At 37.9% G+C, this 18,565-nt stretch overlaps 1 protein-coding gene across 2 annotated transcripts in view; it reads left to right on the forward strand.

Moving 5' to 3' along the window:
• The first annotated feature begins 16,122 nt into the window (after positions 1-16,122).
• LOC126480701 (histone-lysine N-methyltransferase, H3 lysine-79 specific) overlaps positions 16,123-18,565 on the forward strand; it is a 206,108-nt gene continuing 203,665 nt past the window's right edge. For both annotated transcript variants that reach the window (XR_007587454.1, XM_050103945.1), the window contains exons 1-2: positions 16,123-16,324; positions 17,777-17,817. Coding sequence is in view for 1 of the 2 variants with exons in the window: in XM_050103945.1 (XP_049959902.1) it covers positions 16,241-16,324; positions 17,777-17,817 (125 nt within the window). In the remaining variant the exon portion in view is untranslated. The remainder of the gene's footprint in view (positions 16,325-17,776; positions 17,818-18,565) is intronic.

Raw genomic sequence — 18,565 nt, forward strand, 5'->3', positions numbered from 1 at the left:
AATACTGTATCCCGGTTGAGCCCCCAGTTGAAATATGGCATCCCAGATGAGACACAGTTGAAATATAGTATCCCGGCTAAGACACAAGTTGAAAATATGGTCACTATTTTTTATTTACTTAAATTTGCCATATTTCGTGACAGTACCTTTTCCATTAGACGTTTGCAAGGCGATATTAGTCTTGGCTTCAGTTGTCTAAGTATGATTCCACAATGCATCTTTGTCGGCTGCTGAAAAGACGTGGTTCAACGTGTTTGCCTCATTTTGGTGCTTCAAATACCATTTCTTCAAATGTAAATCTCTTTTTTATAGTTAATACAAAAAAAAATAGTAACATAATTCAAAATTATTTATGACAGCGACCTTCACATTGTTCTTCCGTCAACACACACCAAGAGTTAGCAGCCGACTGACTATAGTCAAAGACGACTCCAACGTCAAAGATATTTTACACAACACACAAGCTTCCACTTGTAATCAGTCTCTTTGCTATTCTTCGATACATTTTCTAATAGTAATCAATATGCTTTCACTCTCAAACACAGAAGTAAATTAACATATAATAAGACAAATTATAATAAATTCTGACAAAAAATATGGGAAAACATTTACAATTCGGTATCGACAAATACAGTAAAAAAAATAACATCTCCCAGATCCATTACAACTGCTCCCCAGGGCTTTTGTTGTTATGGACATATACAACAAAATCCCGACCACACTCAGTGATGGATCTGTATTACACAATTAGTTCATTAATGATGCAGTCTGATAACCTCTTCCAATTTTGGACTCTTTGAATCTGTGGACTTGTTACTGGCTGTTGTTGCAATGATACTTACCCATCAATCTCATACACAAAAAATTCAAGTAAAGAAATTATTTGACATGACAAATATATATGGTATAAAACATACATGAGAAATATTCCAACATACAGCAAACAGACTGAAAATAATAGAAAGGTAAAACTCATTTCCTAGAATAAGATTTAAAATTTGTTTTAAATTAATGTTAATTTCATTATGCTTACATATTGTAACAGTAAAAATGATACTGAACATTTATAGTGTAGTGTTTTTTTTACTCATGTTTTTGTTGTATATTTTTTGTTTATGATTTTCTTTTTAAAATTTTTTTACTCATGGTTTTTTTTGTATTTTTTTTTTTGCTTTTGATTTTCTTCTTTTAGTACAGCTAAAGATACATCCGTATTATCTAAATTTTTTTTGCAATTATTTATGTACACTTCCCTCTGTACTACAATATTACTACAAGTCACATTCTTGTGAATAGTACTTTTGCTCCCCACAACATCAGTATAAACAACAATAAACTGCTCATATATCATGAGGCTTTATCTAAAATTGGTTTTGAAACTTATACCTTTGCATGCATGTCCTCACATGCATGCCTTCACCCACAGGGAAGACTTAGCTTCCAAAAATTAGAAAAATTCAGAAATGCTCACTAGGGAGACTTTTTTTGTAAGAAAGTAAAAATAAACCTTTCTCTCATTTTTTGTTACAACAGTGTTTTTTCATCAGTTTCAATTAACATGTGACTTCAAATTATTAATTTATACATGCAAATATATATACTTGGTTGTACAGGCAGTTTTGTTCTAACAAGCGTATTCCAGTGGAGGACTTTTGTTTTAGATGATAATAGGTTATTTAAATTTTGAGATTATGATTTCTGTTTATATAGTTTTAAAGAGACCAAATAATTTCTTTGTCTTAGGATACACCAAACGATAAGCATTAGGGTGTGGATTTTCTATGACTTCAAAAGGCCCAATATAGATATCAAAGAATTTTTTGATTTCTGAAGTTAACATTTTTGATTTTTCATGAGATTTGACCAGAACAAGATCCCCAATTTTGAAAGTGGTTAATTTTACCCTATTGTTATGTCTTTTATTCCTCTTTTCCCCTTGTTTCCTCATAGTTTCCCTGACTCTCTCTTGCATAGTTAAAGGTGTACATTTAGGAAATTCAATAAGTTCTGATATAAGATTTGGAGGTCTAATATTAAACATAATCTCATATGGTGAAAATCCTGTGGAACTACGTTGTAGGCTATTCATAATATCTTCAAAATTTCGAATGTGCTCAAACCAAGTTGGATGTTTATGGCTACAATAGGTTCTACAAAGTTTCCCAATTTCCCTCATATATCTCGCTGCAGGATTGGTGGATGGAGAATAAACAGATGTAAGTATATGCTTCAGTTTTGATCTTTCAATAAACTTTTTCCAAATTTTAGAGGTGAACTGTGAACCATTATCTGATAATATAGCTTTTGGTTTACCCACCTGTGCGAAATAATCTCTTTCAATTTTTATTATAATTTCATGGCTAGTAGCTTTTTTCACTGGATATAGTTTAATTAATTTTGAAAATACATCTACCATAACAAATATGTAACAGTGACCACCTTTACTCTTCGGTAACATTCCATATAAGTCCACTGCGATAAGCTCTAAAGGTTTTTCCGGAATAATGTTTTGCATCTCTCCACCACATCTTTGATTGCTCACTTTAGCTCTCTGACATTTGTCACAGGTTGCCAATTCTTTTCTTACGTTCTTTCCAATATTGTAAAAATAAACATTTTCTTGTATCTTTTGAATGCACTCCTGTATCCCACAATGACCAAAACTTTCATGTATGTAAATGATCAGCTTATCAGCATCTGCCTCTGGCCAACACAGTTTCCAATTATCAGAATCTATATCTGTTCTCTGAAATAAAATCCCCTTATGTAATTTGTAAAATTTATCAAGTTTCTCATACCCCTTCTTGCCTAAACATTCTTTGATTAATTTCCAACTCTGATCAAAATTTTGATTTTTTCTAATTTTGTTACACATAGCTCTAATTGTTTTTTCATTTTCCACCCCTTTCAAGTACCTTATTTTAAATTGCTTTTCCTCCTCTTGTTCAAAAATCTCCTTTTCTCCCCCAATTGGTAACCTTGAAAGTGAATCAGCTACTACATTCTCAGAACCTTTTATGTGTTTGATTTCAAAGTCAAACTGTTGCAGAAATATTGCCCATCTGGTCAATCTACCGTGGTATAATTTGCACTCTTGTAAGTAACTCAAAGCTTTGTGATCCGAAAATACTATGGTTTTATGTCCAATAAGGTAAATTCTAAATTTTGTAAAAGCCCAATGAATTGCCAAAAGTTCCTTCTCTGTGACTGTATAATTTTTTTCATGCTTGAGCAACTTTCTGCTTGCAAATGCTATGGTACAATGTATCTTAACTCCATTCTCTACTCTTTCTTGAAATAACTCTGCTCCAAGCCCATAATTACTGCTATCAGTGTTCAAACAAAATGGTAAATTAAAATCAGGTCTGTGTAATAAGCGTTGCTTACTCAACTTTTGCTTAATTTTATCAAACTCTTCCTGACAACTTTTATCCCAAACCCAAACAGTGTTTTTCTTAAGTAACTGACTTAAACATAGTGCATTCAGACTCTGATCACTTATGTGTTTTCGGTAATAACCGTATAACCCAAAGAACGACTTTAATTGTTTTTTAGTCTTAGGAATAGGAATTTCTGAAATTGCTTTAATTTTTTCTGGATCTGCCAAAATTCCCTTGTCTGTGACACCATGACCCAAAAATTTTAATTCAGAAACTGCAAATTAATATTTCTCTAATTTCAATGTCATCCCCCCTTTTCTAAGTTTTTCACAAACTGACTTCAAAATCGAAAAATGTTCCTCCCAATGTTTCCCTGTAACCAAAATGTCATCTACATAAATTATCAGTTTAGACGCAAGTTCTTGCCCCAGTACATGATCCAAAGCTCTTATAAATTCGGAAACAGAAGAATTTAACCCAAATGGTACAACACAATATTGGTAACTCTTACCATTGTACAAGAAAGCAGTATATTTCCTAGAATTAACCGAAAGTGGTACCTGCTGAAAACCCAAAGTTAGATCCAAACTTGATATATATTTTATATCTGTAAATTTATAGAGTAACTCATCAATAATTTCGGGATGGTCTGTCTGTCTGAACAAAATTTTGTTTAAGCGTCTAGAGTCCAAAACCAATCTTACTCCACCATCTTTTTTCGAAACTACTACTAGAGGATTATTGTATGCACTGATACTCCTTTCTATTATATTACATCCTTCCATCTTTTTCAGCGCTTTCTCAACATCAGGTCTTTTTGATATTGCAATACTGTATGGTTTTATGAAAAATGGTTCATGAGGTTTTACCTGAAGCTCACACTGATAACCCTTTACCCTACCAGGTATGTCACTGAAAACATCACTGTATTCCCACAACAGATTTTCTAACTGTTGTTTCTGCTCCCCAGATAAATTTTGTGTTTCTGAAATTTTCAAATTTACTAAATTCCTAAATTCAACTTCATCAGTATCAAATCTATGAGTTTCAATATTCTCCAATCTATTTTCTTTTAGTAAATTGATACTGTCAAAATTTCCATTACTCTGATCACCAAGTGTGTTCACAAAATTTGTCTGAATGTATTCCCTTTCACTAGTTTCTATCAAAAGTTTTCTTCCAACCCAATCAAATGCTGTATTTACTTTTACTATCCAATTCATACCCAAAAGAAAATCCTCATTAAATTCCTGAATTACAAAACATCCATGTGTGAACAACTTGCCTTCAATTAAAAATGTCACTAAAGCCCGGCTTTTTAGCAATTTACTGCTCTTCCCAGTAGCACATTTTATCTTTACCCCAACAAGTGGCATTTCAACATAATCTTTCCCCACTTTCAATTTCTTGCTTAACCTTTCAGATATTCCCGAGATCTCACTTCTTGTATCAATTAAACATTTACCAATCCATGACCCAATTTGAACTTTTATATAAGGACTGCAGAATTGATCACTTTTCTCAGAACCTGTATCCTCATGTAATAAATCACCTTCAATTTCCCTGAACCTATACTTATCAGAATCATATGGTATATCATTACATGTACTATTCGTCACAGTTATAAAATTTGCACAAGATACAAAATTGTCATTAGTACTCTCTATTATCTCAAATAGCCAAGAATTTTCATCCAAATCACATTGTATATTATTGAAGTACTTATCCATCAGCTTTTCAAAAATAAAATATCTCATCTTTTTCCACCACTCAGGACATACAGTTTCACATACATTAATAAGCATCTTTCTAAAGTTCTTGTCAAAAGAAATAGTTTCATTGTTCAGCCATAGATTCATAAGAAATGTGTGTGTCTCATTAGTATCTTAGGCTAGAAGTTATACATATGTCATCGTTATTTGTGTAGTCAGATTCTTTACCAACAACATCAAAATTCACACTTTCACCTACACCCAGCTTATGAGCCTTATACATCCTGGTAACATCCCTCGGAATTTCTATAATATTCTCACTATTTAATCCATTTTCAACCATGTGTATACCCAACTCCCTATTTAAACTAATGAAATACCTTTCCTCAACATCATCATCAATACCATTACCATCATTATCAACTTTATCATCAACATCATTATCATTACACATATTCAGGTCATACACATTCAAATTATCCCCCAAAATATTATTTCCCCTTTCTAAAGTTACCAGATCCCTTTCACCAACATTTTCATTCTCACAGCATGCATTCTCTCTTTCATTCACACACATCTCTGAACTACTACAAATTACATCATCTGACAAAGTGTTGTTCTTTTCTGCCCAAGTGTAAAACTCTGTTAAATTAAATTAATCACAATTACTTTTATCTACTGTATGTTCTTGTGTACTGAAAATTTTATCTTTATCAATATCATCATTATTTTCCTCTTGAAATTTCTTCAATAAGTAACAACTAATGACCTCATGTGATAGCTTAGGTTTGGAACTGTCATGTTTGGGTTTATGATAGTCACATCCATTGGTCCTTTCATCATGCTCACCTTCTGCCTCAACCTTGCAGACCTTCAAGGGGGCATCTACTCGTTTATTGTTTCCTGAATTACAACTTGTTCCTGCTTGAACTGTTGATTGTGGTTCTGCCAATGTCTCTGATCAACATTTCTGTTCCCATTCCTATGCCAAACATTATGTGATTGTTGGTAGTTTCTTTTGTACTGATCTCGAACAAAATTTCTGTGATTTTGATCCCTAAAGTGTTCTCTATTTTGTTCATTATTTCTGCGAAAATGTTGTTCTTGTTTTGGATAAAAATTATGGTCCTTCTTTTGAAAATTGTTATATCCCCCTGAATTTTGCCTGACACCATGATAATTGTTTTGTTCCCTTTTTTGAAAGTTGTAATTTCCCCAATTTTGACCATTACCTTTCTGAGTAAACCCACTGTGTGTTCTTGTTGTTACCCTATCCAACTTTTCAATATAATTGAGAAACTGCTCTACATTACTATCAGGACAATGAACTAAACTCAACTGCATTGCTGATGGCAATCTTCTCTTTAAGGTATCAATTTTGATCAAGTCATCCAAAGGTTTTGTTAAATGAATAAGTTTTTGAAGTTCACTTTTGCAAAATTGTTTCATGCTCCCATCTGATTCTCTACAGTTTCTCCCATTCAAAAATTCACTTTTGACTCTAGTTTGTTTAAGATCATCCCAAAAATTTTCCCGAAATTTTGATTCAAATTCTGAAAAGGTCATCCCCAAAGTTACAATCTGGTTTGCCCAAGTCAAAGCTTCCCCTTCCAAGAATTTTTTCACAAATTTAATTTTTATTTCATCTGGTGAGTGAGGTAAAAAACAATCCTTACAATACTGTATAAAATCAACGGGATGTAAGGGTGCATCTACCGAAAAGTGCTTCACTGGAATATTAGATACAAGATTGCATGTGTTGACATTGTGATTTTTGCTTTGAAATTCAATGTCAAAACTTTCAATTTTTTTGCTAAGTTCTTTGACAGATTTTTTGTTTTCTAAATCATTGCTGTCTATTTTTTTTCTAGAGTAACCAAACGATTGTCAGTTTCTTCTTGTACATTTTTTACAAAAACTTTTGCATTCTCATCCAAATTTTTAATTTCCCCTTTTATCTCATTAAAATCAATTAAATTTCTTTCCCTATCTACCAGTATTAATTTCACCGCTCAATTTAGCATCAATTTCATTTACTTTTGCTTCCACAGATTAAATTTTTTCCTCAACACTGCCAACTCTGTTCGAAAGATCACCCACTTGGGTATTGACTGCTTGGACTTGCAACAAAATGTTATCAATTTTTTCATCCCAGTAAGTCTTATTGTCATCAACTGATTGTTTAATTTCTTTTGTGAAATTTACAGGAAAACTTTTTAAATCAAATTGATCGGTTCTTTCTCTTTCATTTGACCTGTCCTGATGTTCAAAGTCTATTAAATTACTACTTTCTACTTTAGGCACAATACTCTCGAAAATCTCATAAGTCATTGTGAAGAACAAAAATTTATACACTACAATACAAAACAAGAGAAAAATATTGTTTTAACAAAATACGAGGGTTTCGTGACTTATCTGGAACACTCTTCTACTGTTGCAAAACCACATTTTCCATCCATGTGATTGTTGACCAAAATTCTTGAAGTATTTTCTTCTTTCGAAAATTATATTTTTTGCCGAAACATTTCTTCTCCAAAACTTTTTCTTCCCGATGAACACAAATATTGTAACACACATTCTGAAAAAACTGGTATTAACACACAAAAATTTTCTTCCTCGTAGCACTGTTGAAGATCTCGTGAACACAATATCCCGGTTACAGTCCCCAGTTGAAATATTGTATCCCGGCTGAGCCCCCAGTTGAAATATGGCATCCCAGCTGAGACACAGTTGAAATATAGTATCCCGGCTAAGACACAAGTTGAAAATATGGTCACTATTTTTTATTTACTTAAATTTGCCATGTTTCGTGACAGTACCTTTTCCATTAGACGTTTGCAAGGCGATATTAGTCTTGGCTTCAGTTGTCTAAGTATGATTCCACAATGCATCTTTGTCGGCTGCTGAAAAGACGTGGTTCAACGTGTTTGCCTCATTTTGGTGCTTCAAATACCATTTCTTCAAATGTAAATCTCTTTTTTATAGTTAATACAAAAAAATAGTAACATAATTCAAAATTATTTATGACGGCGACCTTCACATTGTTCTTCTGTCAACACACACCAAGAGTTAGCAGCCGACTGACTATAGTCAAAGACGACTCCAACGTCAAAGATATTTTACACAACACACAAGCTTCCACTTGTAATCAGTCTCTTTGCTATTCTTCGATACATTTTCTAATAGTAATCAATATGCTTTCACTCTCAAACACAGAAGTAAATTAACATATAATAAGACAAATTATAATAAATTCTGACAAAAAATATGAGAAAACATTTACAATTCGGTATCGACAAATACGGTAAAAAAAATAACATCTCCCAGATCCATTACACTACCAATCGCTAACGCAACATAATTCCGAAGATATAGACTTGAAATTATTTCTCTACAAACCAGCAACTTTAGCTAAGTGGTGGGTAGAGGGGAGGGTGCTGTAAACCACTGACTAATCAGAAACTTGTCATAGCTGCATAGACATTTATGCGGAAAGTCGAAAAAAATAAGGAAAACCGATAGTTCCACTCGCAAATACTGATGTCGTTAATGTAGCTGATTCCAAATCATCCCTATAATTTACAAGGTCAACTAAGGTGTTTCTCATGTCTAGAGAACCGGCAAACGTGTCTTCCACATGCTAGATGCACACATCACAATCGATCTTCTCTCAACTAAATAAAGAAGTGAAATGTGCGGAAGCAGTCAACTGAATATTTACATGGGAGGGAATAACGGCGCAGCACAAACGCACGTCCATATTCAATATTCTCAAATTTCCACATGATCAAGAGAGCTATCTAACACATATTAAGTATTAGTTCGCTATTCGGTCGTCTAAAGGACTAGACGGTTAATTTAACTACATTCCTACACTCCTACAGGCCTCTCCATTCAGACAGCTTCTACCATTAACAGGAAACATGAATCATCCCCGCAAGGTCACTAGCGCTGCACGCCAAGCATACACAGGTAGAATCATCATCCTAATAAATCAGTCCCTGTACTTACAACTAAATGTTACAAACGCGGTCTCAGTTCAACAACATTTGACAGTGAGCGAAGTATTGGAAATACACCCTGTTGACGACTGTGGCTCTGGAAATAGAAATATCGGTACCATTCTTGTGACTTGACATGCTCTTCCCTTTGCTATCACAGTACTCTAAGTCAAATCCATACCCTCCGTATGAATGGACATAGTCATTTCCTTTGCACATGTCGGGACACAAATACATACTTTATAAGTCTGATGGTCAAGGTGAACCTATCACGCATCCCCTACTACTAAGTTTAATACTTTGTCAATAACTGATCGTTGGCAATACAAAATAATACTGACCGAAAATCAACGAAGAGTGGACATGTCTCATAAGTTTTTCTTTTGAGTGCTACCACCGTGTCTTAGAAAGAGGTGTTTAATCGTCTTACAAACCGCCAGATGTTAAAAAAAAACCGATCACAACAACTACTGTAAGTTACTGTCACAAGTGGTCTTGGTTCTACATGGGCACACAAGTATCCATGTTAAAAGCTATATCAGCTTTATAAATCCACATATGGCATTACCTACGAATCACGTGGTTTTTCCAGACAAATACCGAGATGGTGATCGCTGGAGTGTATATTAATAGAACACCAGTCCGGTTGACTGTACAGACTGTTTGCACATCTGTTACATTATTTTGCTAGCAAGTCTGTAGGCTGTGCTATGTGTTATTTGGACAGTTTACGAGTCGATTTCGTGTCTGCACATCAGTGCTCTGCATTATTTAGGAGGAGTTTGCATGTCTGTGTGTTGTGTACTGAAATTATTTCGGTAATTTAGGAGTTGTTTGCGTGTCTGCAGAGCCTTATTTCAGAAATTTAGGAGTAGTTTACAGGTCTGTAGGCTGTGTGGCATGAACCAAAGCATGTCAGAGTGTGTGTTTTGTATCAGTGTGATAAATATACTATCTCTCAAAATCCATCCCTAAATAAATTGTTCCAGAATAAATAAAGTACACTGCTTCCTCTCTCCAGGAGCCTAGCGTAGGCTGAGTCATTTTCCCCTCCAGACAGCCATCTTGAGTTACATCACGGAACGGACGACACCACCCTCTGGTGCCAGTACTGTGTACTAGGTCAGCTGGATTCCAGACTCCGTGGTGACCACACTGTTTCCCTCCATTTTTCCCCGCCATCTTGGATTACATCACGGAATGGATGACGGTGCCCCCTGGTGGCAGTACTGTGTACTAGTTCAGTTGTATTCCAGACCCCATGGCAGCTACACATGATGGTGGTACTGCCTCTAATTGATTAAATAAATAGTGCATGCAAAATAAAGACTTAGGTCCAGTACAGGTCGGGTCCTCTTCCCGCCATTTCCCAAGATGTGATGGTGGTCGGATGACTTAGGTTAATGGAGGTAGCCCAACTGCCCTTTCTTTCCTGCCATTTTCTTAGGTTAGGAGAGATAGCCCAAATGACCTACCTTCCCACCAAAATTAAAACTCCCTGCCAGTTCCTAGGAAGAGGTGGCGGCCGGATGAGTTGGGTTAGTGGAGGTAGCCCAAGTGACCTTTTTTCCCACCATTTTCTTAGGTTAGCAGAGGTGTGTTGGATTGTCCTGATGGAATTTGAACTTCCCGCCATTTTCTGATGGAGGGTTGGGGACGGGGGGGGGGGGGGGTTAGGTTAGTGGAGACAGCCGAATTGATCTATCTTCCCACCAAAATCCGCCATCTCGGATGACGTCATGCGCTGTTGCCAAGTCTACAGGCTGCCATCTCGGATGACATCGTACACTGTTGCCGAGTCTATGGGCCGCCATCTCGGATGACGTCATCGCCGCCATCTCGGATTCATTTGGCAACAATGGAGAGTGGAGTGACGCGAACTTCGTCCCACTACTCACTATACGGGTGCCCATATCGACACCGAAACCTGACCTCGTTTCACTATTGGCAGCAAGCATTCTGCACTGTAAGCTCGGCACAGCTTATGCCGGACGTAAACTCGGCCCGCAGTCGAAAATGGTGTGAAAGAAGATGAAAGCGACGTAACGACTTTCTTCCACTGCTCCACAGTGCAGCTTTACGGCTTCGGCAAAACGTTTACCCGTTACGGGAATTTGTGACACTAATGTACGGTGTTAGAACGCCAGTTCCCACTTCGATTTCCTGCTTCCCTGCCGTCGTGTTTTGTTACCGACTGGGTTTGCGAGTGCGACATTGATTTACGTAGTGCCTTTTGGAGCTGTCGTCCTCTTATTTTTCGTAGCTATTGTCTTCAGTGAACTATCACTCAGCAGACTCTTTCGTCCGCGTTTTGACTTAGCGGCTGAGGTTTTTCCGCTTTCCCGATATGCAGTATACACTTTCGATAACGTGCCTCTCGAAACGCTAAACACTCGAGCTACCTCGGTCGCGGAAGCACCCACCGTGCGAGCGCCGACACTTTGCTCTCCTCCGAACCCTCTCGGCTGCGACACGGCGCACTCACAGCCACACAAAACAGTGTTCCGACCACGGCTGGCACCTGCGACGTGCCGAGGGCATCACACAGGGGCTGTTCCTGGTCAAATGCCAGAGCGCCACTTGCAGCCTTCGCTAGAAATTGCATTTACGCTCTAAGACAATAAAAACGGCGCGTGGCGAAGGAGTTAAGGAAATTGGTCTGAAATAGATATTCTTACAAGTATCGATGAAAAATGAAAAACTGTAAACTCTGGCGGTACACCGCAATTTCACCGCGCAGCTGTCAAGGACGTGCCGATATCAGGGCACGGTGTCTGCGAATATCATTCCGCGTATGCAGTTGAACAATAACTATGTCTGACAGACAGGTGTAAGAACAATGTGCGCAAATGTCATCCATTTGAGAGAGAACGTGTATTTGCGCTCAAAGAAGCCGGTTGTAGTAATTAGCGAATCGCTCGACACTCGAATAGGAGCGTTGCCACTATTCGACGACATTGGCGGGAATGGGTGAACCGTGGCGGGACACGGCATCGAGGCGGAAGCGGTCGGCGTAGAGAGGCGACAAAACGTAAAGACCGAGCAATCGTCAAAGATGCATTGTCATCAATGCGACGTGCAGCTGGTGCTTCAGTGAGCACAGGGACCGTTATTATTACGGGCAGTGGCAGTGGTCAGACACGAAGCCCTGGCAGCCTTACGTCCTCCATTTTCGTCAATTCAGGTGTAAGGAGTCCAGCAAACAGTAAGTACAGCACACGCATTTTCACTTGGCTGATTTCAAATGGGCGGTGCAGGATGCGGGTGAAGCAAGTGTCACTAGGATGATGAGTGGTATATAGGATACATGTTTTGTAGAATGTGCCTCGAATGAATGAATGAATTTGTGGTAGGTCTTATGGGCCCAAACTGATGAGGTCATCGGTCCCTAAGCCTACACTCTACTTAAACTAACATACGGTATGGACAACAAACACACCCGTGCCCGAGGGAGGAAGCGAACCTCCGGCTGCACGGACCGTGACAAGGCGCCCCAGACCGCACGGCTACCCCGCGCGGCAATGTGTCTTCGAGTGTCTACCATCAGTGTGGATAGTTAAGTTTTCTCTTCTGAGAAATAGCTGCCGTTATCACTCGCGAAGTACTGAGAATTGTTGCACCATTGTATAAGGAAAGCTGTACCAACCGCCACATTATCTTTTTTGTTTGTGGTTCAATGAAACTCTTATAAAAACTAAATATCATTTACCTTTAATCATTTTAAAAATAAAAGTAATGACAGACAATTCTTATTCATTCTAAAGTTTATTTAGGTGCTACCGTCGTATACTGTGGGTAAGGTGGGGGTGCTAACTGATATCTGGGTATAGTCAGGGGTTAGGCTGGGAAGCCCTGCAGTATTCTCTGATTTGTTAAAACATGTCCCATCATTTTGTCCTTTCTGCCCGTCAGTGTCCTCCATATGTTCCTTTCCTCGCCGATTCTGCGGAGAAACTCCATACATCTTATCTTCGCCGTTCACCTGATTTACAAAGTTCTTCTATAGCGCAACAATTCTTTTCTTTTCCCCGTTTCCCACGATTCGATTCCATAAAATTCCGTGTTCCAAACGTACATACAAACTTCTTTGTCAAATTAAGGTCCATGTTGGATACTGGAGTACATTTCTTTTGGTCCTCATCACCAGCGCTAATCTGATTTGCATGTCTTCCGTCCTCCGTTCGTGGATACCCCTTATACTTTTTATACACCCTAGGTGGGATTACTTCCGCAGTGCCACTATTTTAGTAATTAACCATCTGCGTTTCTTTTCCTGTCTGCCTACGACTATTTGGATTGGTAGTCCCAGTAGAAATGGAATCAGTTACAGCTGGGTGCAAAGACTACATGCATGTCTAAGCTAACGGGGCTCACTTGTTCCCTCAATGTTATAGAGAATTCTCTAGCCAGTTGAAGCATTTCATCATGTTAGTTCCGAGATCAAACCTTTATTTTTACTCTTAAAAAAAAAAGTCATTTTACCCGCCAAGTTGGGGACCACTGTACTTGAGGGAGTTGTAGAGGGTAAAAAGTGTAAGGGAAGAGAGAGACTGGAATACGTCCAGCAGGTAACTGAGCAACGTCTACTTTGTGATGGAGGGACAAGCGGTGGCGAGCCAAATCAAACATTGGCAGGAGAGGCTGATGACCGAATAGAAAAAGGAAAAGAAATGAAGAAATGGGAGGCGCCGGGACATTATGGTTGGTTGGTTTGGGGAAGGAGACCAGACAGCGCGGTCATCAGTCTCATCGGATTAGGGAAGGATGGGGAAGGAAGTCGGCCGTGCCCTTTCAGAGGAACCATCTCGGCATTTGCCAGGAGCGATTTAGGGAAATCACGGAAAACCTAAATCAGGATGGCCGGACGCGGGATTGAACCGTCGTCCTCCCGAATGCGAGTATAGTGGCCGGGACATTATGAAATTGCCACAGAACGAGGAGGACCTTTCAAAATTATTTGTATTTGTATTTACATAATGTTTGTGAAGGTAGACATTTACTTAAATGGGGCATAATTATTTTCCTTCGCATGAAATAAGTCATACAGAAAAACACGTGGACTGCTCAGAATGGATGTAGCGTCAGCAGTTAGGCAAAGATGAAGATACTGCGACTTGTACAAGATGGACCATTGTGGACAGCTGGATCGAATGAAGACACAAGAGACCTATCAGGTCTCGCGTCCATAAAATACCAGGTATTGACTAAAATAACGGATCGGAATAAAGATTACGAATTAACACCTTATCATGGATTCTTTGATTTTTAGAAAGTTGTTGACCTAATTCCTACAAAATTTGTACCGACAGCCCTCGAGGGACGAGGGACCGACTGAACCTACGTTAGTGGCCGAAATAATATGTACAGTACGTCAATGTTTCCGCTTGTATTATTCTTCTTCGGGATAGAAGGGTCATGCAAAGAGATTTCGCACTACCAAAATGATACTCAGCAGCCGCAGTGGAAATTTTCAGCTTCTAAAACTGGGGTACATGTTAATGGATTATACTTTTTTATACACGTCCTTTTTACTGATGACACTGCATTGTTTGAGTCTAGTTCATTTAAGCTATAACGACGAATGGATTAACTTTTAGAAAACTTTGTAAACTTACCTCAGCACCATTTACAACAAACACTAAAAAAAATATGTATCCAACATATCGAAAATACAGCTGTGCATGAAGACATAGAACCAGTTGTTGAATTTCTAGACCTGCTGTTTGCGTACATTTTGCACTAAGAACCGAAACTCTAATATCACTCGTATTTATTATTTTAACGCATTTATTTGTTATTAAGAACAATGGTGAATAATAGTTGAATCTATATATGCAAATCGAATTGCGTGAAAGCAGGAGTATTTATTTTTTTATAGGTTAAGTACTACAAAATCAAGGCACTTTGAAAAATTCTGTTATGCGTATCTAAGTGGTATTCTCACAGTACTCCACATTTATTAACACCGCTACCTGTGTGGCGGTAGATCGTAACAATAAAAGAGCAAAAAAATTAGTTGAAGAACAACAAATCTAACAGACTGAACTGCAGTAGTCATCTTTCTCAGGGAGATTACGTTAATATGTAAGGAACCATTCGAAATATGCTAGCGCGAGCGTTTCAGAAGTTGGTGTAACTTCAAATGTTTTTCAAATCGTCAGTAACTACGAGTTACTCTTGGAGAGTTACAAAATGTTTACATTAGATGAATTCGATTTATGTTTATTTATGTTTGATATTACGTCTTTTGCTGTCTGGGCTTACTCGTTCCGAAGAATTTTGACTCCCAGTGTGTTACTATCACTGGGACACGAGTGCTGGAACAAATGCACCACTTTTTGAGGTAACATATGTAAGAATACGTACAATTAGAAAAGAATATTAAGTAATCGGATTTTATGCAGTTAGCTTGTCTTGATGCAAATCAGAAATATTTTCGTATCGATTTTCTCATATTTCAGTATTAGAATATACAATAAACCTGAGAGAAACAGACTATGAGATTCTGTAAAGGGCGCCTATTATCATTTGGATAATGGTACGATTCCATTGCTTCACATTATTGATATAATGCAGCACGCTGTCTTTTTCCTCGTTTAAGATGACAAAAGAATTTTTGTTAAATTCTTAGTTTTGCATGTATCAAATATCTTTGTAATTGTTTGTTTAATTATATCGTTTTGTTGAAGCATTGAGGATGCGCCTCGCGGAACTTTTAGAATAGTAGGTGACTATTATTCATGTGCAATTGTTTTACGACTAAACATTCCGAGAAACTCTGTACTAGTACGCTGCAAATGGGATGACTGTGCCACATTACCTAGAAGTGTGTGTCGGCAGTCATACGTAAGCGATGCCCGCAGAAACATGTTTCAAATAATCCCGCGCTTGCGTCAGCCTATGGCTCGGGTGTAAGTACGTCCAGCCAATAAGCTTTCTGCTGCGTCCAAGAAGTCACCATCGGTTCTGGGAGAAACGCGCCTGCGCGAATCAAAGGAAGCCATGTTCCGTCTGCTCCATCATGGCGTTCAGCCAGGATGGTAGTAACTGTGCACGCGCGAAGAAAAAGCTATAGTGAATAAGTTCTGTGTGAAGTTGTTGGTGTTGTGTAGTGTATGGTGTTCCAAATATCTCAATTTTTTTGGAAATGGCGTTGGAATTAAGACTTCATAGCCCTGCTGGAGCAGAAGCCGTTGTTTATCAGTGGCCACTTTCCTCAGGAACGGGCTCTGTAAGTTTGTCTTGTTTATATGAGATTTTTTAAAATTTTTGGGTATTTATTTTAATACTAAGTTACATTTCGTGTTGGAATAAATGCCAGAACGATTTACTGTAACTCGTTATTGCGGTAGTAGAGGTTTATTTTCATTGAATATTTCTCGTATTTACCCATTGTAAAGATGGGCCAGCATAGCACGCGCGTCAATATTTGCATCATACGTGAGTTTGTAGTAGACCATAGCCACGAAGGCACGTTTAAGCCAGGTTAAATGTCTTAATAAAACGTAAAAGTTAGTTTTATTGCATTGTTGTAGAAGTAATTGGTTCAAGTCGATAGGTTAGAACACTCATCACGTTCAAAGTAGGTCAAATATTAAATGTAGTTTTACAACGCGTTCTTCGTGAACATTTGTAACGCAAATTCAATATATATCGCCATTTTGACGATATACATTTTATTTTCCAAGTTTCTGTTTTAGGAAGCGCAGCTTTAAAAAACAGCAAGATCTAAATCTGCAGGGAAACACTTTTTTGTATTTTTTGTAACTATAATTAGGGGAAAGAATGATATTCGCAGCAAAGAATTGGCATTTCTTGCTGAGCTGGTCGTAATTAGAACAGTTTATAGAATCCTAAGTGCAAGAAAGTAAAAATAATACATGGGCTATTTTCAGTATTCATTTTACTTTCCTTCCTTAATGGTTTGAGTACACACAATTCATGTTGTTGGATAGTTTTCATTGAGAACCTTCTTAAATTTTGTTTACATTTAATTTAAAGTTTAAAACAAGTATTTCAAACAGTCATTGCTTTAATTTAGGCTATCTCTTATCTGTCTAGAATTTGAACCTCCGGATTTGCTTAAGTGCAACTTCATGCTATTTTCGCGCGCTTGTAAGTTTTGTTCATATTGAGAATAGCGTTAGTGTTTACGATGGAATAGATAACAGAAATATCACACGGTGAACCTAGTTTATTATTAGCCTACTGTGTAATTTAACCGTGTCGTATGTTACGAATATATGAAATAAAATAAAGGTGTTTTGCGTAATGAGATGTTGAAGTTTGCAGCTGTGAGCAGTGCATACTGCTTTCGTGACTTGTACAGAAAGATGATCACATTTGCTTGAAGGAAACACTTTTCGGTTTCTCATTTACACTGTTCGGTTTCTCATTTCAGGCTTGGGTGCGCATAGGATTAGTAGTAAACTCAAGTTCAACACTTCAGTTTTAGTTCTGTATAATTATTGCCAGGTTAAAAAAGATGCTTGCCTTTGTTTTGCTGGGAAATACATCTCGTTCATTATAACATTCGTTAGAAATCAAATGCTCCATATCCGAGTAGTATGTATTGTAATTTTATTCGTGATCAGAAGTATTTTAATCTCATGTTTTGAACATTTATTATGGGTTGTGATTGACGAACACGTGTTTCTAATTACACTTTTTCTTTTCTTTACAGGATAAACATGACGGTGCGCTTGAGATAGTGGAAACCATAAGGTAAATTAACCGTGTACACTTGACAAATCAGTTTTTACTTGCAAAACAAATGTGTTCTTTGACCTCGGTATAATGTTCTTACGCAACATACTTCCCTTTTGACGGTTAGGCGCTCAGAATGTGATTCATTGGTTCAAGGTCTGTGACAGTGCTTCGCATTCAGATAGATTCCTGTAGTATGTGGATCTTACCGCCGTAACTTTTCTAAATATTTAATGACGTCGTCAGAAGCGCCGAAAAAGGACTTTTATGTAATGACGTTTAGTTTAGCGTAGGAACTTGGTACTCGTGCTGTGGTGAGGGTTGAGACTTCAGTCACAGTGGCTAGATGCAAATTCAGTATTTTGTCGCGAGAGTGGCTTGAGTGGCGCGAGAGCAAGCGAACTACTAGGAGCTGCATAGCGAAAGAGTAGGAGGTGGAGGTGGAGGTGGCTGGCGGACCTGCGAATAATTTGGTGACCTTGGAGCAGCCGGGTGAACAACCAGCCGTGACTGACGGAGTGACCTCGCGGTCTACGACCCTCCGGTCTGATCCAGGCGTGCACGCCGAAGTATCGCACCATCACACCCGAATCCAGCAAGAGTTACTACCGTTGTTCCCGTGGAAAGTCAGGTGCACTTCAGTCTCCTTGCGGGGTCGAGAGATCGGAATTTCTCGAAATTTTACTGAAGCCTCTTAGGATAATGAATTAAATAGTCTACCTACTTTCAAGAACACATTTCTTCCTCTTTTAACCCCCAAACCTGT

This window comes from Schistocerca serialis, chromosome 5 (genome assembly GCF_023864345.2).
Source record: "Schistocerca serialis cubense isolate TAMUIC-IGC-003099 chromosome 5, iqSchSeri2.2, whole genome shotgun sequence".
NCBI lineage: Eukaryota > Metazoa > Arthropoda > Insecta > Orthoptera > Acrididae > Schistocerca > Schistocerca serialis.